The following is a 24,722-nucleotide window of genomic DNA, read 5'->3' as shown; positions in this document are numbered from 1 at the left end:
ACGGACCCCGTGTTTCGCACTCCTTGTATACCCCATCCTGAAGCTGTTTCAGGAATGTTCTTAGCTCTAATGTATCAGCTAAAATCCCATCATTTTGCAGTCCCATTCTATTAGAATTTTGTTTGCTTAATTTTTTAGATGTGATACCTCTTTACCATCATCCCTCTCTTTTAAAGTTTGATGTGTATTACAAGACAGTGGAGTTTTTGTACAAAATAAAAACTATTGTTAACATCAAAAAGGAATGTGTCTGTTGCTTGAATGCTGAGCACAGAGTTGCTCTCCATTTTTGTTTGTGGACTATTTCCTTTTAAAATCGGGCCATTAGTCAAATTTAAAAAGAAATAAGAGCTCCATTATGTCTTTGTAGCCATAACAAACAAAATCAGGTAAATTTAAAAAAACAATTATTATAATAACTTAAAAAGGAGCAGCAAAATGGTGACTACCTGGTCTCTAGCACTGAGTCCAGAGAACACACGAGCATACGCTGCACTTAGCAACAATTATATAGAACACTACAAGTGCAGAAAATATTCCATAGTCTGTTCAATTTCTAACTGTGTTTTTATTTGTTATTTGTATCCAAGCAGCAAACTCTACTGCTTTAATAATTTCAATTTGAATGGGTCCCCGACATGGACCCGTGTTTCGCCGAGGTTGCGACGGGAGGTACATGAATTTTAGAGCAAATCTGTAAACAAACACATTAAGCATGGACTATGTGAGAAATAGGCATGCAGACCGACGTATAACAAGAATTTAAAAACCAAAGAATACAGACATACCATAATACTTCAAGATCATGTTTAAACAGGGAGCGCATAGAGGGTTGATGTACTGGGGTTTTAAACAAAACAACTGAAAAAAGGTGCGAAACAGTTGCACCAATCAGATCGCAAAGCCTGGGAACCAATCATATTGCAGCCGTCAGTGGCCATTCAAAAATTAGATGAAAAAGTTCCATTCCAGTTCTTTATTGAGACCCTTAGGAAAAATTCTATCCAGAGTGTATATACACCTCTGTTCTTTGCATATCAAATACTCAGAGTAGTTCCCACCCACCCACCCCCGGGATGGGCGATCTGCACAGACATTTTCCCCCCCACTTTTGGGGGAAAAAAGTGTGTCTTATGAAGCGAAAAATACGGTAATAGGCATCTCACGGATTTGATGGAAAAAGGATAAAAATAGAACATGGTGATATGGTATAAAATATATCAAAATGATAGGGCAGATTGAATAGGGCATGGGGTATGTTAAGAATGTCAGAGCCAAGTAGAATAAAAGCTCAACAGGAAAACGACTGCATTCTGGGATCTCTATGGATAGAAATTCCATGTGATGGAGAAGAGAACAACAGTAGGAGTATGTTATCATCTGCTTGACCAGGATCATGAAATAGACTGTGAAATGCTAACAGAGATTAGATAAGCTAATAATTTTGGCAACACAGTTAATAACAGGGAATTTCAATTACCCCAGTATTCACTGGGTGAATGATTCAACGGGTGATGCAAAGGATGTAAAGTTTTTAGATGCCATGACTACTTCATTGAGTAACTAGTTCTAGAACCGAACGGTGAGGGGGATGGAGGGAAGAACTACTTTAGACTTAGTTTTCAGGAAACTGCAGGACCTGGTGCAAGGATAATGGTGGTGTGGTGGAGCCACCTGGCAATTGTGGCCATAATGCAATTAAATTAAATATAATCACCAGAGAAAATGACACAAAATTACCGTAGTAGCAATCAACTAAAAAAAAAAAAAAAAGGAGACTGATAAAATCAGAAAATTAGTCAGAAACTAAAAGGGGCAATTGCAAGGGTTAAAAATCTGCATGAGGTGTAGACTTGTTTAAAAATACCACCTTGGAAGGCCAGATAAAATGCAGTTCACACTATAAAAAAGGTCATAGGAAGAACAAATACTGCCAGCATGATTAAATGATGCTGTGAAAGAGGCTATTAAAGCCAAAAAGGCAACGTTTAAAAAATGGAAAGTCCAAATAAGAACAGGAAAGAGCACAGAAACTATCAAGGTAGATGTAAGCCATTAATAAAAAACAGGCCAAAAAGAATTTGAAAAGGATCTTGCCACAGAGGCAAAAACTAATAAAATCTTTTTCCAAGTACATCAAAAGCAAGAGACTTGCGAGAGAGTCAGATGGACCAGTAAATGATCGGGGTAAAAGGGGCACTTGGATAAGACAAAGCCATCACAAAAAAAAAACAAGTTTTTCGATGTGGTCTTTATTGAAGAGGATTTTAAAGTGAATCCCACAACAGAACCATTCTTTGAAGGTGATGAATCAGAGAAACTGAAGCAAATCACTGTTATACTGGAGGATATATTGGAGCAAACTGACAGGCTAAATGGCAACAAACTACTTAGTATGGATTTTTCATTATAGGTGGTATATAAAAACTTTTAATAAACAGAAATCTCAGAAAACTACAGACCTGCTCCTATTAATCTGTAACACATAAATAAAATCTGCCAGTGTACCTGAAGACTGGAGGCCAACCAATATGACACCAATTTTTATAAAGGGTTCCAGGGATGATCCAGGAAATGATAAAACAGTAAGACTGAAAGTGCCAGGCAAAGGGGTAGAAACAATAGTTACGGATAGAATTATTAGGCATGGCTTAAAATGACTAACCTGGTTTAGTAAACAACAGTCACGCTTTACCAGTCTATCAGAATTCTGTGATGATGTAGGGAAGGAAGAACCACTCAATATAGTGTACGGAGAAATGTAAACTTACCTGTTAATTTCCTTTCCTTTATTCCTGCTATACCAGTCCAGAACGATTGGGTTATGTTCCCCTTCCAGCAGATGGAGGCAGAGCACATAACTTTTTTCTGTGACATCCTCATTACTTACGTGCGGTGCAGTAACAGTTAAATCTAATATTCCCATGACAAAGCAGATTTTAAACTATAGAAAACCTAATTACCAACTTTTTTTTAATATATCCTCTTTAAAATTGTTACATTATAAAACAATATATATATATATTTTTTTTTAATCTTCTCATATACTGAAATATCTCTGTCTTCTTTTATGTTTTAACTTCCCAGGTGGGTTTCTGAACTGGTGTAGCAGAAATAAAGGAAAGGAAATTAAAAGATAAGTTTAAATTTCTCCCTGCTCTCTTTCAATTTGGGCTTTAGAGTCATGTCTTTGGAGTTAGTACATATTTTGAAATGAAGGTCAATAAGGAAGTTGTAGGTGAAACCTTTTACCAAACTAAATGAATATATTTGTGACCAGCTTGTGTACTGACCTCATAAAGGGCGCAGAGCTCTCAAAAGCTAGTCAGAAATGTATTGTTGGTCCAATAAAAAAAAGCCTCACCTATAGCTTGTTTGCTGACCCTAATTTGTACGTATCCATGTGGATTAATATGAAAGCCACACTACTTTATGTGCATTCCTTTTAATTCATGATCTGATTTCCTCCTTTAAAAAAGCTTTTAGCATACAAATGCACAAACAGAAATAGAAAAATAAATATATGTATTATTTTTTATTTATTTATTTGTTATTTTTATTATACCGAGTTTCATGATAGGAATCACATCAACCCGGTTTACAATTAACAATGTGAGTAAAGGCAGAGAGTAACAAAGTAAAGAACATTTCCCAATACAAGAACAAATATAGTATGAAACTTAACAAATATTATAACAATATTTTGGATGTGAGAAAGTTACAAAAAACATGGAAAAATAACTTGGATATGAAAGGGGAAGAATTGTAGAACGACTATAAGCATTTTAACCAGCTGTTAAAGCTGTTAAGCTGTTAACCAGCTGTTAAAGCTGTTAAGCTGTTATTAGATAAAGAATTAATTTTTAAAGCCAAAATACATACTGATACAATGAGAAGCATAAAACAGAGATATAGTTTTTCATCACTAAACAATAAATAGCAGATCTGTGTGAAATTTATAGCACTCTAATAGAAGCACAAATGATTTACTGGGATACCTCTTGAAAGCATTCCAAGATAGGGTTCTGGGTGCAGAACAAAAAAAAAATTAAAGAGAAAATATATAGTGTAGGGATGGATTTGTACAGAATTTTCAATTTCCAAACTTGTTTAATACCGTAATATGTCAAAATGACAGATAGTATCCCTGTATTCTTTGGCTATGCTATGAACAAACAGCAATTTAGTATGTCTTTGAAGTTCGACTGTTGCTTTTACATTCAAATTCCAAGATCACATTTGTCTATTGATATTCTTTTAATTTTTGATTGGTTTCATTCTGTAGGTGACAATGTGACACTATACTACTACTTTCACACCAGGCAGATGGTAACCCATGTACAGGATGTTGCAGCTTATATTCTGTATTCAAAGTCTGTGCAAATTAAAGCCCATGTATAGATAAGAAAAGGTAGACAGGGCATACTGGCTGTCTTAGACAACTGTGTACCAGGAAATGCATTTTGGTAGAGACTTACCGTATTGTTTATTTAATGGGAAGGTTAAATGGGTAGTTAAAAAGTAAAGGGAATAAAATCGGAAAGGTGGGGGAAGGGGGTATTGATGATGGGTTAAAAAAGACTTGGGTTACTGTTACTGGGTGATTGGGCATTGAATTAGAATGTTGGGAAGGGGAGGGGGCAATTGATTGAGAGAAAAACAGCTGTGGTAAAGTTTTGCCTGCCTTTTTTCTCTCCTTGATGGTCACAGCAGGTTCTTTTAATCGGGAAGGTGTGAGAGTTTTGAGGTTTAGTTTAGGGAATTAAAAAAAAATGGCAAGTATTCAGCAGGTGGACTGGCACAGTGGTAGCAGTGGTGCTTCTTTGAAGTAAGCGGCGGGCAGACGTGGAAGGTTTGGAAGAGTAGCGGCAGCAGCTGTTGAAGTCAGCGGTCTCCAAAGCAAGGCAGCGGGTGGAAAGTCTTCCGCAGCATTAAGAATGGCGGGCATTGTTGATTTCAGTGTGAGGCAGCAAGAAGGAATAGTAGAGACCAGAATAAGGAAAGTGCCACTGAGAGGTAATACGAGGCCTTCCGGGTCAGTGGCAGCGGCGGTGAGAGAGGTTGCTTCAGCACGGGGTGTGTGCTCATTTGTGGTTGGATGTTCGTTTGCAGCTGGTGAGAAGAGTTCTCAAAAGCTAGTCACAGATGTATTGTTGGTCCAATACATCAGGTTGTTTAAGTTCGGATCCAGGAGTGCAAGTTGTAGCAAGGCAAATGAGGGCTGGGATATTGGGGAGAGCCTTGAGAGGGAGAGTTAAAAGACTGATAGACAGAGGAGAGGTGACAGTGGTTGGTCAGCCTGCACAAAGCAATGGATGTGGTTTGGTGCAGCAGGATGTGAGAAGAGCTCATGTGGGCTCGGATGGCACTTGCATTAATAGAGACCAATAGTGGGGCGAGAATAAGGTGTACCACTGAGGTTGTTAGTGAAGAGCGTGGCTCTTTACCAGCAGGAATACAGTGCTTATCACCGGTGGGTGAGTATATGGATCAAGACCTCAAGACTGGGGTTAATAAAGGTGTGCTTAGAAGAGGAAGTGGGAGATAATTGGGGGTGGGTAGGAGAATGAGAGATCTGGAAGATTTGTTAAAAATGGGAGTAGAAGAATCCCTCTAGTGGTAGGCTAAGCGTGGGATTTAATAGACAAATATGCAATACTGAGGCAATTTATGGATGAAGTTAGTAAAGTAGTAAGGGGTTAGAGTAGAACAAGAAGGGCAGATTGGGTGGAGTAAATAGGGATGAATTTAGAACTAGAGTGTTAAATGTGATGAGGGATGGGGTTGTGGCTAAGGGACTTATAAATGCAAGGGAGCAAGATGTGCTGGTGTTGAGAGGTGCCTCAGAGAAGAATGGGTGAGCATGGGGCTGCAGGTGGTGTACCTGTTTTTCAAATGGAGCAGATGCAAGAAGTGGGACCAGAGATGAATGCTGAAGATTACAGAATAATTGGAAGACAAGCAGTTGCAGATTTTGATGTTTGTCATCAAAGGGGCACTTCATCATCTCAAGGGGCATCTAGAATACTTGCATCTCGGGACATTTCGGAAGCTAGGGTTTCAGGTATGAATTCTACAGGTGTGCAGGTAGAGGGTGGGGGAGAAGTAAGAAGGGAGAAGGAAAAAAGAAAAGCAAAAAAGAGGAAGCATAGGAAGAGAGGTAGTTCAGAATCATATCTAGTTCAGATTCAAGTACTCTTCCTCTTCAAGTGCTGATGGATTAGTTCCTGTGAATCAGCAGGGGGCCAGTTTGGGTGCTGCTGGTAGGAGCCCACCAGCTTTAGTCACTTTAAACTAAATTATGGGAGCCTGTGTCAAGATCATTGTGAAAAAAGATTAGGAAGAGGAAACCTATAGATATATTTAAGTACCTTGAAGGGTGTAGGAGAAAAGGTGAGGCTAGGAAAAGAAGGAAGAGGAGCTGGGAAAAGGAAGAAGAAAACTAAGAAATATTAATTGGGTGAAAGCTTTTTTAAGGTTAGCAAATATATATTGTAGATTTGACTCTGCATAATATGGCTTTATGTTACATTATGTCGATTCCATATTAGAGATTTATCAAAAATGTGAAGGTTGGGCGTGATTAAACTATGAAGAAAAATTTAGGGACAAAATGGAAAAGAACAAACATGTTTTGGGATACTCAAGATGTACATTTATAGCTTTGCATATGACCCAGCAGAAACAGTTTTCATTGGGGCAAACGTGGGGGAAAAGACCAAGGTCAGTTGGCACACACATGGACGTTCTTTTTGGGCTGGGCCTGAGATTATCGCTACAGTACGTCAACCAGAGGAGCCAGAGGTCTATTACAAGTTTAATAGAGTAGTGTGCCCATTTTCAGATTGCAAATTTCATTACGCATGCGTACCCTGTTCTGCTAACCACCTAGCTTTTAAGTATGGAAAGAAGGGTCAAGCTGGGGTGGACAGCAACGTAAATAATATGGATATTTTTCAGCAGGCACTCATGGAGGTTCAGATTGAAAGGATGAAGTGGCGCGAACAAATCTACGCCCGATTTTATAACATGCGCACACTGCCGCGCGCATGTTATAAAATCCAGGTTCAGCGCGCGCAAGGGTGTGCACAATTGTGCAACCTGCGCGCACCGAGCCGCGCAGCCTGCCTCCATTCCCGAAGCCACCCCACCCCCGGAATGCCCCTTTTTCAAAGCCCCGGGACATGCGCGTAACCCTTTGAAAATCTGCCCCAATTTGTCTTACACTGCTGGTGGATCTATTGATTTTCTTCCTAGAGAATTTTGCACATTGCAATATACATCTTTTGATTCTGCAATTGCACTTGTGTGGTAGTGTGGTGTGTTATCATGGATGGCTAAAGTTGATACTGAAGTGGCATTTAGATTAATGCCAATATATCCATCGTGCCTCCCTTTGCTTGCTTTACTATTTCAAGGATTGTATTATTTTGATAAGTGTTTCACTATGGGCTGTTCGATATCTTGCTCTTAATTTGATGATTTCACTTCATTCATTCATTGGGTTACAACTCAGAATGTGGTTCATTATTTAGATTTTTTTTATTTGTTGGTCTAGATGGTACAGATAATTGTGAGCAATTGTTTTGGCTGAAGATTTTGGAATTCCTTTAGCTCACGAAAAGACTAAAGGACCGGTTCAGACTTTAACCTTTCTGGATAAAGAGATTGATACAGTGCAGATGACTTCTCATTTACCAGAAGTTAAAGTGCAGAAGCTTCGTGAGTTGCTTGAAGAGACATGTAAATTGAAAAAAAGTGACATTGAACAAGACGTAGTCATTAGTTGGCAGCTTGAATTTTGCCTGTAAAATCATTCCTATGGGGAAGACATTTTTAAGGAGATTATCAGCATCTCTGGCAGGAGTTTTGAAAAAAACAACATTTTATTAGAATCACAGCTGGAATGAGCGAGGATTTGATTTTATGGAGAGCATTCTTGCAAGATTTTAATGGAGTGTCAAATTGCCAGGCAAAGGCTGCCATTAAATGACATTCCTGTAATGCTTTAGAGTTGGATTCTGATGCAGCAGGTGGTTTAGGTTTTGGTGTATATTGTAGTGGGGCATGGTGTACAGCTTCATGGCCTGATTCTTGGAAGAAATCAGGAATAACACAGAATATCACCTTTTTAGAGTTTTTCCTAATTGTGGTAGTGTTAGTGGTTTAGCCTGAGTTTTTGAAGGAGAGAAAGGTGATATTTTGGTGTGATAACATGGCTATAGCAGATATTAATTGGCATTCTGCTAAATGCCCAAAGGTATCAGCTTTAATGAGGGAGGTGGTTTTGCGTTTATGAAGAGTAATGTTTCTGTGAGAGTGAAGCATGTTCCTGGTTATAGCAACAAAATTGCTGATTGTGTATCTTGTTTTAAGTGGGATGCATTCAGGAATTTAGTCCCTGGAGTGGATTTGGAGGGCACATCAATATTGGAATATTTATGGAGCCTTGGCAGTCAGAGGTGTGAGAATTTCTTCACAGATCAGTGGCTCTGGCAACATGAACTGCATACAACCGAGGATGGCAGAAAGTAACAGCATTTCTAAGGAGTTTAGGATGGCAATCAGGACCTGTACTGGAAGAATGGATGACATGTGTTGTATGCTGGTGTGTGGATTACTCGAAAGGGGCAGTTATGAGTCACATTGCTGGATTTTCATTTTTCAGCACAGCATATGGGTGGGGTAAACCAGAACATAGTTTTCTATTAAAGAAGATATTGCAGGGTTGGGCAAAATTGGAGGAAATGCTCTCAAATTGGAGACAGCCTATTACACATGATATATTAGAAGGGTTGTGACACATAAGTGAAAGCTTGTAGTTCGGATTTTGAGGTGTTAATTTCAAGCTGCATGTTCTTTGGCGGGTTTGTTTTTTTTAGCATTTTTAGGAATGGAGAATTGGTAGTGTCTTCTAAGTATGATGTTAATGAAAAGGTTTTGTTGGGTGATGTTTCAGTTTTTGAGGATCAGGTAAAGTTATGGGTGCAGAGTTCTAAGACTGATCAGGCAGGTAGCAGAATAGAATTAAATTTTGAAAAATATTTTGGAAATAATGACATGTCCGTCAAACACCTGGAGGTATTTGAAGGTGCAACCATCATGCGAGGATTAATCTTTACAGCACTTTGATGGTACGCCCTTGTCACATTACCAGTTTACAACAATTTTAGGAATTGGGTTTGGCTGCTCAGTTTGGGAGTCATTCTTTTTGTATAGGAGTGGCAACATCTGCTGAGGTTTTGAAGTCATATCTGTTAAATGTTAATTTACGTTTGCGTTAATAATTGTCTCTCTTACAGATTCAAGGAGAATCAGATGGTTCGTATGGCTTATTGGTCATTCATTTGTGCACTAGACTGGGTGAACAGTGGTTTGTTTGCTGCTTGGCATTCACTTGGGCTTGGCTCCATAAGGTGTTTCTTTGTACTGGCTTAGTAATCGAGAGATGGGCTGGTTTCAGTTATTGCCAGTGTTAAGACATCATTTAGCCAGCAGGCAACATCCAAATATATCAATTGTACATCTGAGTGGAAATGATTTAGGTCAATGGACTTGTAAGCAATTAATTAGAGCAGTTAAAAATGATTTTCTTGTTATTTTGGAATCTCTTCCCAAATTGTTACTCTGTTTGGTCTGATGTAATTCCCAAATGTCGTTTCAGAGATCAAAATAGATGGTCCAGGGGACTGATTAAGGTTAATAGGCAAATTGAGAAATGGAGGGTGAAGGGGCAGGCAGATTCGGCATGATTGGGTAGATATGGAGTGTGTTGGCTTATAATTGGAGTGATGATATTCATTTGTCTGATATTGGCATTGATATTTTGTTGAATGACATTCAAGAAACTTTGGAAGAAATAATTGCACTTTAAGAATTTTATGTAGGCTGCAGCTTTTGGGGGCTAGGGAGCACAGGGAGACAGGTTTCCCTGTGCCTGTGGCAGATACCCAAGCCAAAAAATTTATATTGGTAAAGCTTTATTCCTTCTCCTTATGCAATCTGCCTGGTTGGCAGAGTGAGAGCGAGGATGGCAAAGTACCGCAGGGGAGCTAATGTGGATGATATGATGTGAGCGTCCCCAGCTAGTCGTATGGCGGAAGAGGGGCTTATGGCCCACTGGTGGTATTGAGGGATGGTTTAATTGGTTAATTGGCTGGAAGAGCTCCTTTGCTAGTAACATGGCAAATGGTTGGAGGTCCATTGGCTGGGTTAAGCTTGTGGCTCGAGTAAAATAATTGTTTTTGTTTCAATAAAGCTGTGGCCTAAATTATTCCAAACAATGGTGTCATGTGTATTTTTGTTGGAAATAATGAGGGACCTGACTTATGAGTATTCTCCTGGTTATATCTGTTAATACTTTTCTGTGATGAAAAAAGTGAAAATTTTAAACATTTTTATACAGGGTGTAGGGAATTCAAGAAACAGATGGTTGTGAGTAACATTTCATGTATTTGCGCACATCAAGAATGCCTCTCTCATTTCCCTTTGTTTAGAGGAAATCTAAATTTACTGTGTTAAAAGTAAAAGGTCCAGCAAAGTTCTATGCTATCACTTGGATTTGACTTTCTTAGATTTTGGGAGGGGTGGGAAAATGTTTTTTTTTTCTCTCTTTTGTGTTTGTTTTAATTGTGCACCACCTGAAGATTGCTTATTTTAGGTGGTATATCAAATCTAATTAATAAATAAATGCATAAAGATAATTTTAAAAAATGAGATGTTAATTGGTTAAAATACCTAAAAATAGAAAATTATGGAAAGAAAATTCTGGTACATTAGTAAATCAAACCTTTTATTCCATTTATGAATTGCTTTCCAGATAAAAATTACCCAAAGCGATATACAAACAGAACACATATATTACAGAAAACTTATACAATAAAATACAATAGTAAAATAAAAAGAAACAATCACAAATAAAACTAAAGTATAAAAGAAATGATAAAAGACAGTTCAACATTGCAACCTGCCCTACCAAGGACTAAATAGCTTGCACTCTCTGTTCTACCTCCATCATTCTCAATCATTCTTATTGGGCATTAACCATGTTTTGAGCCCTTTTCAAAATCTTGAAAGATAGAAGAGAATCCTCTAACAGAGGCAGGACAGCTGAGAAGACTCTAGCCTAGTCAGATAAGATACTTAACATACTATCAAGTAGGTTTATTAATCTATGAGTGAGCATATCATCTGATTTCTTGTTTTTTCACCTTACCATTCCCCAGCAAGAGGAAAAATACCACCCGATGTGTGTCTGCCAGTATTATTTGTACTTGATAAAAAGGCAGGCCTCAGTTTCCTGGATTTGATTTCCAGGTTCTATTGGACTGCTTAAATGCATGCAATATGAGGGTGAAAATTACCGAGAAATGTGATTCATCTGGCAGAGAGACTCAAAACTTATAGCAAGTCTTTCCTACTCTCACTGAATTAAGGTAGTGGCACTTATTTTTCTTTTCATTTTTATTTGCCATAGCATACCATATAATCATCAAGCAAGCTCTGCAAACATTTCTCAAGTTTGCAAAATTTGTTAGCATGAAGAAAAAAAAAAATCTTGTGCACAACTACATTCTTGTGGAAAAAATTCTCAAATATCCTCCAAATCACATAACATGGACCATATATTTCCACATAACTGGCTTTATATGCCTTAGGAATTTTACAGTACTGAGTCTAATATTAATGTAGAAGAATAATATCTATAAATTCAATAAAAATAGTTAAAAATGGAAGTGATGAGTAGTTATTACATGTTTATTACTTTGCATGGTTAAAGTCACATAAATACTACCCATTAATCACCCTGACTTTGCCCAATACTGAATAATTTCATTTTGGAAGCTTGGTCAGAGCATGGTATGGAAAAAATCTTTAGAAAAGATTTCTAAATTAGGCTAAGGACAACTGAACAAAGCAATGCTAAAACAGGTGAAAAAATATTCAGAAAACCTGGGTAACAGCTAAAGCTTTCAGGCACTGTGGAAAATATGATCTTTTTCCTTTTAACTTATATTGTTTTTCTTTTTATCTTGCCTTTTTTTTTTCTCTCTCTTTCTTGCTGTCTTTGTTGTATTCACTTTTTTTTTTTTGGGGAGGGGGGAGATTTGTACCTCTTTTCTTTGCGTCCTTCCCCTAGCTTTGTCCTTTCTCTGGTTCTTGTTCCCCACAGCCCAGTGGCAGAGGATTGCCTCATATCACAGTAGCAGTTCCTCCTCTCTCTGACAGGCACCAGGAAAAAAGAAATGCCAGTCTCTGTCTCTGAATCTATTCTTTGGCTCTTTGTGCTTATTGTTTGTTGTTTTCAATTTACTTACTCATCTTTCCAGCAAAGGCGTTCAAGGAACGGAACAGCATTATTACAGATTTAATAAAACTGACGACATTATTAAATAACTTTATTCAAATATTGCAGTCATTACTGTAACACCTTCATGAGATCTTAATGAGCTCAGTATATAAAAACACTTCAATATCTAATAGTGGGAGCAGCTACATGAGAAAGAAAGCAAAAACTGGAATGAAAAAAATGGAATTCTTGGGTGAAGTAGTTTGTTTCTTTTGGGCACTTAGCCATATAGTGTTCAAATCGTAATGATTTTAACTGCACTGTCGAATTTTTGTACTGCTGTTTTACTATCCATCAAAGCAGCTGGAGCTTTAATAGGATTTTACCTATTACCACATGCAAGTCTTACTTTTGCAGTATCAGTAAAATTCTGAAGGGATGCCCTATCTGAAGACAGAATCATCATCAGTAGTTGGGATCATTTTGAAAATAAGCAAATGCATGATAAAGTTCAAACAAGTTTTTGTTTCACTCAGGATTCACATTCTTGTATATTGCTGAACAGAACTAACAACTTAGGAAACTATAGTGCAAATTAATTAAAAAAAAAAAAACCAAACAGAACTAAATATGATTGCCAGTGTAGCCTAGTGGTCAGAGCACAGGGCTGCGACAAGGAGACCAAGGATCTGAATTCCACAGCATTCACTTAGAGGTCAATTTTAAGACCCTGCACGCGCACGCAGTTCCCGGCACTCACACATGGACACGACAATTTTATAACATGCGCGAGTCAGCATGAGCATGTTATAAAATATGGGTCCCGCGCACACATGCGCACCAGATTTTCATATCCGCGCGCAGTGGGGGGGGGAATTTGAGCAAAATATGAACGGCAACGCAATCAGGCCTCCCCCAGTCCACTCCAATTAAGGAGCGAACTGGGAGGGAACTTTCCTACCCCTAACTCTATCCTTCCTCCCCGCCCCCTAAACCTATCCTAACGTTTTTATTTTCCTACTTACTGTTCCTCTGGAGCAGAAGTAAACTCTGTGCGCCAGCCAGCTGTTGGCGCACAGTTCCCTGGGACAACGGCTAATGGTACTGTCCCAGCCTGCCCCCTGCCCTGCCCAGGTCACGCCTCCCCAGCCCACATCTTTTATAGGGCCCGGCGCATGGCCGGACCCATTGTAAAATGCACAGGCCACGCGCGTGGCCCTTTTAAAATTGGTCCATTTTTGTTTAAGTCACTGAACTTGCTAACTAGATTTTGACATTTATATGGTTACCTAAAACAGGCTGATGTACAACAAATTATATGCAAGTACAATGAACCCCTTCCCTGGAGAACTGTATCTGAGTGCCTGAGGCAACACAGAAAGTGACTTAGCTGTGGTCATAAAGAACATCAATGACAAAAGCAGAATTTGGAGTTCAGGTCCTCTGTCCACTAACCACCAAGCCATGCCCTTTCCCAAGCTGAAAATTAGACCTAGATTTATCATTTTGCTATAAATTTTGCGTAAATAGCGCCCGCAATTAAAAAAAAAAAAAAAAGGGTGTGGTTAGGAACATTTTTTAGATACCGCATCGCACAGGTATTTTACCGCAATGCACTTTAAATTTATCGCACCCACAATATTTTCACATCGCAAGCTGATATGTGCCCACACAGGCATTTCCGCGTTTTGGGCTGCTCCTGAGAAAGAGTCAACTATTTATACCACTATAGGAGGGTCAACTAGTAACTCGAGGTGAGGTTTTGGAGGTGGTCTAGGGTTTGGGGGGCAGTTTTACATGCACAGTCAGATGTACGAACAGCACAGTACACATCAGTGAAGATCTGATGTGATTTGGAGTGAGGAAAGGTAGACAAAGATGAGGTTTGTACATTTTATTTATTTAAGATCTTTTAATATACCGATACTCAAGACAAAATGTCTTATCGTACCGGTTTACAATGGAGAGCAATGGAGATTACACTTGGCTCTCCTTGCAAATCTAAGTGTAAGCACAGAGTCTATAAGCATTTGAACCCCGCTTAAAAGTCCCTCACGATGCAGCCGCGTTTGGCGAAACACGGGTCCGTGTCGGGGGACCCTAATCATATTGTGCCCATCTAAGCAATGGAGTTGCTGCCAATAAAAAGTGTATTTTGAAAATAATTTCAAGTTGTGGGGAATTATTGAATTTTACTGCATTTCCCTTTGTTGCTGTACCATTATTTGAGGTGCCATCAAGTTTAGCATAAGAAAATTGCTTTAGGTCCATAGTTTTTCATTTATTGGACATGGTACTCTTTATACATTCACTTGGCACTAACTGCATGCTTAAATGACCTCAAATGCCCAAAATAAAATATAGATGGTCTCTCGAGGAGGGGAGCCCTGTATTCAGATGTTTATTAAGGACGATGATGTCACTTCCTCCTAATGAAAACAATTCTTGTATCCAATATAACCTCACTGCAATACTTAAATCAGCAGAAAAAGACAGCATGACCTATCTAGTCTCCCATCTGTCCAACTGATTTAGCTTTACAATTCCCACCACTCCCTGAGAGATCCCTTGTGTTTATCCTATGCTTTCTCGAGTTCAGATACTGTTTTTGTCTCCACCACCTCCACTAGGAGGCTGTTGCATGCATCCACCACCCTCTCTGGAAAGAAATATCTCCTAAGATTACTCCTGAGTTTACCCCCTTTCACCTTTATCCCATGGTCCCTCCCTTCTAAGCCTCCTTTCCACTGAAAGAGGCTCGCCTCCTGTACACGGAAACCTTGGAGGTATCTAAACATTTCTATCGTATCTCCCCCATCTCGCCTTTCCTCTAGCGTACACACATGTTTATATCTTTAAGTCTGTCTCCATAGGCTTTAGAAAGACCACTGGACCAACTCCAACTGGTTTATATCCTTTTGAAGGTGCTCTTTCCAGAACCATACACAGTATTCCAAATGGTCTCACCAGGGACCTACTGTATACAGAGGCAATATCACCTCCCATTTTCTGCTGACCATTCATCTCCCTATATAGCCAAGAAACTTTCTGGCTCTTACATCACTTTATCCACTTGTCTAGCCACCTTAATATCATTAGATACAATCAGCCCTAGATCCTGTTCTTCTTTCATGCTTAGAAGACTTTCACCCTGAATACTATACTTCTCCCTTGGGTTTCTGCAGCATAAATGCACAAACTTTGCATTTTATTTAGCATTGAATCTTAGCTGCCAGACCCTAGACCATTCCTTGAGCTTCACCAGCTCACTCTTCATATATTCCACACCTTCCTAGCTGTCTATCCTGTTGCAGATTTTGGTATTAGCAAAAAGAAACTTTTCCCAACCATCCTTCCCACAATATCATTCATGAAAGTGAATTGAATTGGTCCAAGGACTGATCCCTGAGGCACACCACTAGTAACATGACCCCTGAGATGAAAACCAAAATAGCAGATTTCCACTCTCCCTCTCCTCCTCCTCCTAAAGCTGCCCTCCATTCTCCCTCTGCAGACCTCCATCACCCAATTTACCAGAGGCAGGTAAGCAACAGTGTCTACAAGAGAAGCAGCAGTGGCCAGGTGCAGCAGTAGCAACAGCAGCAAAAGTCAGCGCATGCTCACAAACTGCAGCCCTCCATATGGGTCTTTAATCTAAAAGGAAGCAGGGGAGAAGGGGCCTATGAGAGCATGCTGGTTCACAGATTCTGTGCTACCACCATCGAGTGAAGACCAGGTCTGCAGGTACTGTGGCAGCAGATGTCCGTGCAAGTGGAACATTCCTGTTTTCATTTTATGACTCCATTTGGGGTTTCAGCCCACAATTGGGAATCACTGTCTGTAAACTATTTGGCATGAGTGAGTGCATGTGAAGGGCAGAAGGGAGATGAATGGTCGGGAGCAGAAGGGACAGGTTCAGCTTTTGCCACACCTACCACTGTACCATCCTAGAAGCTGCCTAGTGATATTCCAAACACAGGACCTGACATATTAAACTGCATTAATGGTAACACAGGTGTTAAATGTGAATTAAACACCTTCATTGCTGTTAATGCAAAATCTATGCTATTGAGGTAATGATACAAAAGTATGCTAAACAGCTCATTATCTATCGGCAAAGCGCAAAATAATGTGATTTAAAATGCACAAAATGTGACATTAATGCAAAAATCTAACTACATTTCAAGAGATACATTTGTGTTATTGTCTGTATTACAATCTGTGTTAACTCTAATTTTCTTTATATCTCATTAACATAAGAACATAAGAAATTGCCATGCTGGGTCAGACCAAGGGTCCATCAAGCCCAGCATCCTGCCTCCAACAAAGGCCAAAACCAGGCCACAAGAACCTGGCAATTACCCAAACACTAAGAAGAACCCATGCTACTGATGCAATTAATAGCAGTGGCTATTCCCTAAGTATAATTGATTAATAGCCATTAATGGACTTCTCCTCCAAGAACTTATCCAAACCTTTTTTGAACCCAGCTACACTAACTGCACTAACCACCTCCTCTGGCTAAAATTCCAGAGTTTAATTGTGTGTTGAGTGAAAAAGAATTTTCTCCGATTCGTCTTAAATGTGTTACTTGCTAACTTCATGGAATGCCCCCTAGTCCTTCTATTATTCGAAAGTGTGCGTTAACGGACGATGTTAACCAGTTTAGTACATAGGCCCCATAGTGTTACACAGTTAAGTTTTGCTCTGATTATTAACTGGATTTTGTATTGCGTGGTTTTTAACCCTTTCAGAAGGGGGTTACACAATATTTTGTTTTTATGGATTTTATTTGCCTGTCTGTACCTTACTGAAAGTAGGTGTATTCAATTCTCCATAATCAATGTCTTTTGATATAATATTTAAGGGATGACGTGCAACTCTGCGAGCCAATGTCAAATATTATACATTACAACAAGCACAGTTCATAGTTATACCAATAATGCAAGAAATGTAACCGTGCTCTAAGGTGCTTGTGAAAAGGAAGTCTTAAGGACAACCACATATGTATCGAATTAAATGAAATGAAAAAAATAGAAAGGATTGTAATACAGAAGGCAAGTTTAGAGTAGTAATAGTCATCGTGAAGGTTTAGACCCTAGGCCACATTGCATAAAAGAAGTCTACCAAACATTACCAAAATATGATAAGTTTTCGCAAAGAAGTTTGAACATATTCATTCTTGTTCAAATTTTTGTAGACCTGATTTGGGGATCAAACCAGGTAGGCCCACTGTTCTTTAGACTCTAGGAATATGAAATACCTAATGTCCTAATGCTCATTACTGAGGCACTTTTATGAATGTAGGTTAGGGTGGCATTTATGAGCAATGTTCCAAGACACTAGGTCCAGACAGTCTCTTGTAATCATTTGTGCAAAGCAACCAAGTAGACACAGTAAGTGGTGCGAAATGCTGAGACAAATCTTAGATATGCTTTATAAAATGTGCCTTGTCACACTACCATTGTGTTTCTCAACATCAACAGTTAAGTATGGAAATATTTTCAAGCAATTGACCAAGAACTGGGACAATAACAAAAATGAGACTATATCTATACAAATTAAGGTGGTCTCTCAGAACATCTAAGAATCTTTTGGGGGGAAAAAGTGCGTCTTATGGAGCGAAAAATACGGTAGTTGTAAATGAAAGCTCATGGCATTGTAGCTCAAGAGAGGTCAATTTCCAATGGAGCTGGAAGCCAAGTAGTAGGAGGAAAACAGACAGGGCAGAAAAATCTAAAAAAGAAAAAAATCAGTAACTGCAATGCTAGAATGAGCAGCTTAGCATGTCATGGAATTCTACTTGCATTGTCATAAGAATGTTCAAAAAAACCTTAGCAAGGAAGCAGTTAAACCTTTTTCCTCCCTGATCTTCTTAATCCTTGTTCACTTAGGGACAGGACCTCTCAAGTAACTATTATTTGACGGTACACTGATGGAGCTTTTCAAACACAGTATCAACAATGGAAGAAACATTTAATCATCAGAAAGCTGAGTTTTGTAGCTCATTACATTTGCTATTGCTTTCTTTCTGAGTAAATGTCACGAAACTTGACATTAACAAAAGATGCAACAACATCGCAGTCGGGTGTGACATGCATGTAAATTGCAACAAATGGAAGGACTGGAAGCAAACTGACTATGAAGCTTACAGTAAAGGCAGGATCTACCTTTAGTTTATTTAGATACCGTCTTGTGTGGATTACCAAAAGATCTTCTTCGGTGGCTTCTTGGGCTACCACAATGGTGTCATCTGCAATTAGTTTTTCTTCTGCAATAAGAAAGCAAAGTAGCACCTTGTTAGCATCGTAACCTTTTTAGCATATTTCTGAATAATACACGCCATGTACTACATACTCCCAATTATGGTTACCACTTATTACAGTTAAAACTTTTATATGGTGACCAATAGGTAATTCTGAAATACAGTAGCAGCCAAACAATACATTGCAATGAACTATATACAAGTTTCCCCAGACATGACAGCCTGGTAGAAACGAGCATTCTTCCTTAAGAAAAACGATGCATATGAAAAAATAAATGTGAATCAGAACTATAATTAAGAAAGATTTCACAAGCGGAAGGGCAGACAAGAACAAACTCCCAAAGGGACTCTCACTGCTATGGTACAAATACGAGCTTTAAAATATGACCCACATACCATAAAGTAGTTACCCTAATTTTTTGTGTTTAACCACAAAGTTTCCAGCACCATAATATCACTTAATTCACTAAATCTTCAGAGCAGAAAATGTTAAAATACAGAGCACAATAATTACATAGGGAGTTTAATAATCAGTGAACATTTAGGTTAATGAGGACATTTAGCACTGTCAATCCCCTATTGATATTTAATCTGGTGAAGCCTGAAAGCAGTTATTACTAGTACTCCATATCTGCTAACCTATGGATAACATTTAGAGCCTACATTAACCAGTACAAATAACTATTTTCTTAAATAACCCTTCAAGTGTTTTCGTCTCACCACTTCAATTTTCATGCTTAGTAGCACAGAAACAATAGATACCAAATTATTGCTAGTTAGAAAACTGCAGTACAAAATAACGGTGCTTAGCGAGACCCAGTATAAGGTCTAACTTGCTATTAAATCTGATTAACTGTCTGCATTTGAATTTGAAGACTGATAACTATCCCAGGCATTGAAAAATACTTAAAATACATTCCATGGTAATTACAGTGTAGGTTCTTACATTCTTGCCTAAGCACTGGGGCACATGTATGCAGAAACATTTTTATATTATTGAGTTTTATAGTAGAAATTGTATACACTAATACTTAAGAGCATAGAAACACATTCAACATATCACAGTAAAAAGCAAACCAGTTGCAGTTGTTTAGTCCTGTGGGAATTCTGCGCTACAATAGAGAGCAGGGTTCCCCCTTGTGCAGTTGCGCAGAATCTGCACAGAATTTGGCAGGTCCTGGCATGCCATGAACAGGATGGCCTTCACTCGCTCACGCCTGGACTGCTTCATTTTCGCCATGAGCAGGATGGCCTCTACTTGCGGCGAAGATGGAACAGACCTCGACATATCGTGAGCGGAGGCTGGCTCACTCGCTGTGAAGGAGCAGGCCCCGGAGTGCAACAGGCAGAGGCCGGCTCACTTGTGGCAAAAAAGGAGCAGGCCCTAGCATACCATGAGCGGAGGCCGGCTTGCTCATGGCAAAGATGGAGCAGGCCCCAGCATAGTGAGAGGCCGTCCCGCTTGCCGTGAAGATGGAGTAAGCCTTGGTAAGAGTGTGCGTGTGTGTATGTAAGACTGCGAGCCTGGGGTGTGAGAGAGAGCACATTTGAGGGTGCCTATGTGAGGAGATTGTGAAGGAGTATGCATGTATGTGAGAGATTGGGAGCTGGTGTGGGTGAAAAGGGGATTGTGTGTGAGAGAGGAAGCCTATGTGTGTATGTGTGAGGGGCAGTATTGAAAGAGGGGTCAAACTCTGGGAGTGGAGATAGAGTGGAAGGGATTGAGCCTAGAGGGGGAGGGGAGAGATAGTGGCAGGAGGAGGACAAAGTGAAAGGAGACTGGCTAGAGGCATAGAGAGAGGGTGAAAGACACTCTTACAGTGAATTTCTAAGAAATTCTGCTCAAAATATTGAAAGTTAGCTTTTTTCTGTATTACATTTTAAATTACTTAAAAACTGTTATGTATACGTATAATGTTATTTTGACCCAATATAAAGTACGCAGAATTTTGCAGAATTTTAAATTATTTTACACAGAATTGCCCTAGGAGTAAGTTGTTGTATGGCATAAACCGAACAAGATAACATGGTTTCGATCAAAGCTGGAGAAAGCTCCAGTGAAAGAACCAGCACAAAACTCCCTTTATCTCTGACCACCTTTCACGCACTATCAGCAGACAACATTGATTCCCTGCTCACCAAACTCAGACCAACCACCTGCTCAGAAGATCCCCTGTCCCTCCTGGCTAATTAAACAAGCCAAACACAGGCTACTGTGCTGCACTGAAGCCATAACAAAAGCCACACTGGAAGAAGCCCACATCCCAAAGGCCCTAAAGAAAGCAACTGTGAAACCAACACTGAAGACAACAAACCTTAACACCCAACAACCTAAACTACCACCCCGTGTCAGATATCCCTTATCTAAGCCAAATCATCAAAAAGCAGTACTACTCCAAAAAAAACAGATCACCTGTGCACCTCAAACTCCTTATACCCTTTCCAGTCAGGTTTCAGTCCATATTAAAACACAGAAAGCAAATTATTATGCCTGGTTCAGGAAAGTCATATTTTTGGACTTCTCAACAGCTTCTGGATACTGTGGATCGCAATCTCCTTCTCATCAGATTTCATGAGGATATTTGGTTGGCAGACCCTGCCTTTGCCAGTTTGCCTCCTTCCTCCAAGACTATAACCAACTATCTCCATGGGAACAGTTTTCTCCAAAGCACACTCACTTGTTTGTGGAGTTTCCCAAGACTCCATCCTCTCAGCTACCATCTTCAATATCTATTCCTTGAGCAAGCTCATCAGGGATTGCTACATCACCCACTTCTCTTAAGAAGTTGACATCCAACAGCTATTCCCACTAGGCACAAATCTGACTCAATTACTCCACTCAACCAAATACTAGAGAAAATTGCTAGATGGCTGTACAGGAACAAACTAAACTCCCAACAGACAGATGCTAACGATCAAGAAAACGGACCCCGATCACCCTCTCCCAAAAGTAACCCTAAGAAGAATGACTTCTCACATTCAACGTTCAAGTCCGAAGTCTGGGTTTTATTCTGGACTCCACAACTTGACCACCAAGGATCAGATTCAAACTATAACCAAAATGTCTATTATCCACCTTTGTCTGTTCTGCCCATTTCTGGATGATATGGGCTTTGCTACTGCTGTGCGAGGTATTGTTTTCTCACATCTGGTCTATTGTAATGCTTTATATGCAGGAATCCCCAGTACTCTAAACAGCTGCTTACAGCTTATTCAAAACACTGCTGCTTGCATAATGAATGCGCACAAAATTGACAGAATAACTCTAATCTTGAAGAATCTGCACTAGCTGCCAACACTTTACAATACTGATTTCAAGATCCTGACTCTGGCCTACAAATCCCTCAAAGGTCAGACCCCTACCTACTTCAGCAGCCATAAACCCTCCTGAGCACCTGCAATCATAAGGTCATAAATTGCCATACTGGGTCAGACCATCAAGCCCAGTATCCTGTTTCCAACAGTGGCTAATCCAGGCTACAAGTACCCAAACACTAAGTAGATCCCATGCTACTGATGCCAGTAATAACAGTGGTTATTCCCTAATTAATAGCAGTTAATGGACTTCTCCTCCAAGAACATATCCAAACCTTTTTTTAAACCCAGCTACCCTAACTGCACTAACCACATCCTCTGGCAGCAAATTCCAGAGCTTAATTATAAGTTGAGTGAAAAAGAATTTTCTCCGATTTGTTTTAAATATGCTACTTGCTAACTTCATGGAGTACCTCCTAGTCCTTCTATTATCCGAATGTGACAGGTCCGACATATGATATCATACCCAAGGACTGCATACCTCAAAAACACTAAAAATGACTTTTTTTCAGGCTCTGCCCCCAGCCTTTGGAACTCCCTACCCCCATACATCAGATTGGCTCCAGATCTCTTTACCTTAAGGAAAATGATGAAAACCTTGCTGTTCGAAATACCCTTTGGCACTAGCCAGTCCTAAACCCTGAGCAATGACATACAGACCTCTGACATGCTGGTCCATGTAGGGCTCACTGAAAACCCATTGATCCTCCCATAAATTAACAATCTAATCACTCCAACTAAGCCATTTCTCCTCCTAACCCATAAAACGTTTCTCCTCCTTTCTCTGCAAAATGCCCATGAAATCTCAACACACTGTCAATCTTAATGTAATTCACTGTACTCAAACATGTGTCTTATTGAGTTTGTATCTGAATCTCGTCTGGAAATTTGATGTAAGTCACTTTGAACTTTTTTTGGTTGGAAAAGCATGTCATAAACATTGACTTGAAAATTAGTTTTTTTTTTTAATCTTCTCTTTATTAAGTTTTTCCCAATGATACAATGTATACAATTGAAAAGAAAAACAGCATAATGGTATCTTAATAATACATAATAATACATAACAATTCACAAGAAACTTATAAATACCATCATTACACCCTTAGCCCTCAATAAAGTGCAAGAGATCCGCTCTAAGAGACGACTAAATAAGGAAATAAATAATAAACAACTATTTAGTTTACAGAAAGCACTAGGTAGGAATTGTAAATTATTTAACAGAACAGTTTAACCTTTATGAGGTTACTCATGCACAGGGATAGGGCTACTTTCTGGTCTAGCGGTCACTATCATTTATAAACTTTTCTAGCTGAAGCGTTTGAAAGAAAGTGTAACTTAAATCTTTAAATTTGAAAAGGGACTTGCAGGGAAAACTGAGAGAAAACTACGCACCCAACTGTACTACTCTTGATTTTAACTCTAGGAATTGTTTTCGCCTTAACTGAGTTTCTTTAGAAAAATCAGGAAACATTTGAACTCTCAAACCCAAAAATAACTCCATTTTATTATGAAAATAAACTCTAAGTACCCAGTCCCTATCAGAGTCCAATAGGAAAGAAATTAACAATGTTGCTGGTTGAGCTTCTTCTTCAGCTGATGTTTCAAGAATTTCAGATAAGTTCAATGGGGACAATGTTTGCATTTCTCGACCTTCAACGGGGGGTTTTCTTTTCGTAGGAAGGTAACAGATCTTTGATAGAGGGGGTAGCGTAGCCTGAGGCATTTTCAAATTCTCCATTGCATACTTAGTCCACATTTCTACAGGAGAAACCGTAATCTTTTTTGGAAAATTGATTAACCTCAAGTTCTTACTTCTCATTTGGTTTTCTCTGTTTTCAACTTTCCTCAAAAAATATAAGTTATCTTTTACCATTCTAATATGTTGTTTTTTCATCTCCCCTATTTCTAGTTTTAATGTGTCCACTTGCTTTTTTATTTTCTATAAATTCCTCTTTCAATTTTAGTATTTACGGCTCCAATTGGGTCAGTTTTTCACAATGGGTCTTATTTGCAGGGAAACATTTTCATTCAAAGTTTCAATTGCCATCCATATGGATTCCAAGGAAAAATCTTTGGTCTTACCATCGGGGCCAGGTCTGTCTCAAACTCCTGCAGTGTTCCTTCATCCATGTCTATTCCGTTCTGCCAGGCAGTAGTCCGTTCCCCAGCATGAATCTCTCCTCATTGGGGCTCTCCTCCGTCTAACCCTGAAGTTACTGACTGTTCCGCACTGGCTGGAGCTTCCTCCACTCCTCGTGGAGCCTCCACCCTGGTGTGACCTGGAAACCGTTCCGGGTGGGACAGGTTAGTCATCCGACTTGCAGCAGGGTTCTCGGGAGCTTTTCTCTCTGCTGGGGACAAAGATGTTAATGAGTCAAGGAAGGCGCCGGATGTAAGTGCGTCTCGTCGGCTATCCTCCAGCGACTCCTCTCTCGGCGTATCAATTCCTCGGAGGATATGTTCGTCCATCAGCCCGCAAATGATGCCTTGTGAAGAAGCCTCCAGATTCAGCCTCACGGGCGCGTCGTTTTCGCCCAGAGTGCGGCATAGGCAAAAACTTTCAGGTAAGCAGGGAGAGAGACGCACACAGACCCTCTCTTTAGAGCGCCATCTTGGATTGAAAATTAGTTAATAGGAAAAATTAAGATGTTTTATGGCAGCTGAGGCAGATAAAAATGTGCAAAACATACAATTCAAGCTGCCCCTGGTACCACAACCTCTCCAACATAATGCACATTTTCAAGCCCATCTGGAACATCTTCACTGGCGTAAGGAGCAATCTGGAACCTTAAGTCCCTCAACCTTATGCAATATAAGATTTCAGAGATTTCAACCACACCACATCCGATACAT

At 39.5% G+C, this 24,722-nt stretch overlaps 1 protein-coding gene across 5 annotated transcripts in view; it reads right to left on the bottom strand.

Annotated features, from left to right (window-relative positions):
- Positions 1-24,722, bottom strand: part of HDAC11 (histone deacetylase 11) — a 154,294-nt gene that overhangs the window by 72,508 nt on the left and 57,064 nt on the right. For all 5 annotated transcript variants that reach the window (XM_029600833.1, XM_029600828.1, XM_029600832.1 and 2 more), the window contains exon 3: positions 18,460-18,560. In XM_029600833.1, coding sequence (XP_029456693.1) covers positions 18,460-18,560 — 101 coding nt within the window. The remainder of the gene's footprint in view (positions 1-18,459; positions 18,561-24,722) is intronic.

The sequence above is a fragment of the Rhinatrema bivittatum genome, chromosome 4, assembly GCF_901001135.1.
Source record: "Rhinatrema bivittatum chromosome 4, aRhiBiv1.1, whole genome shotgun sequence".
Classification (NCBI taxonomy): domain Eukaryota; kingdom Metazoa; phylum Chordata; class Amphibia; order Gymnophiona; family Rhinatrematidae; genus Rhinatrema; species Rhinatrema bivittatum.
Note: the sequence above shows the minus strand (reverse complement) of the source record. Positions and strands in the feature narration are given on the sequence as shown.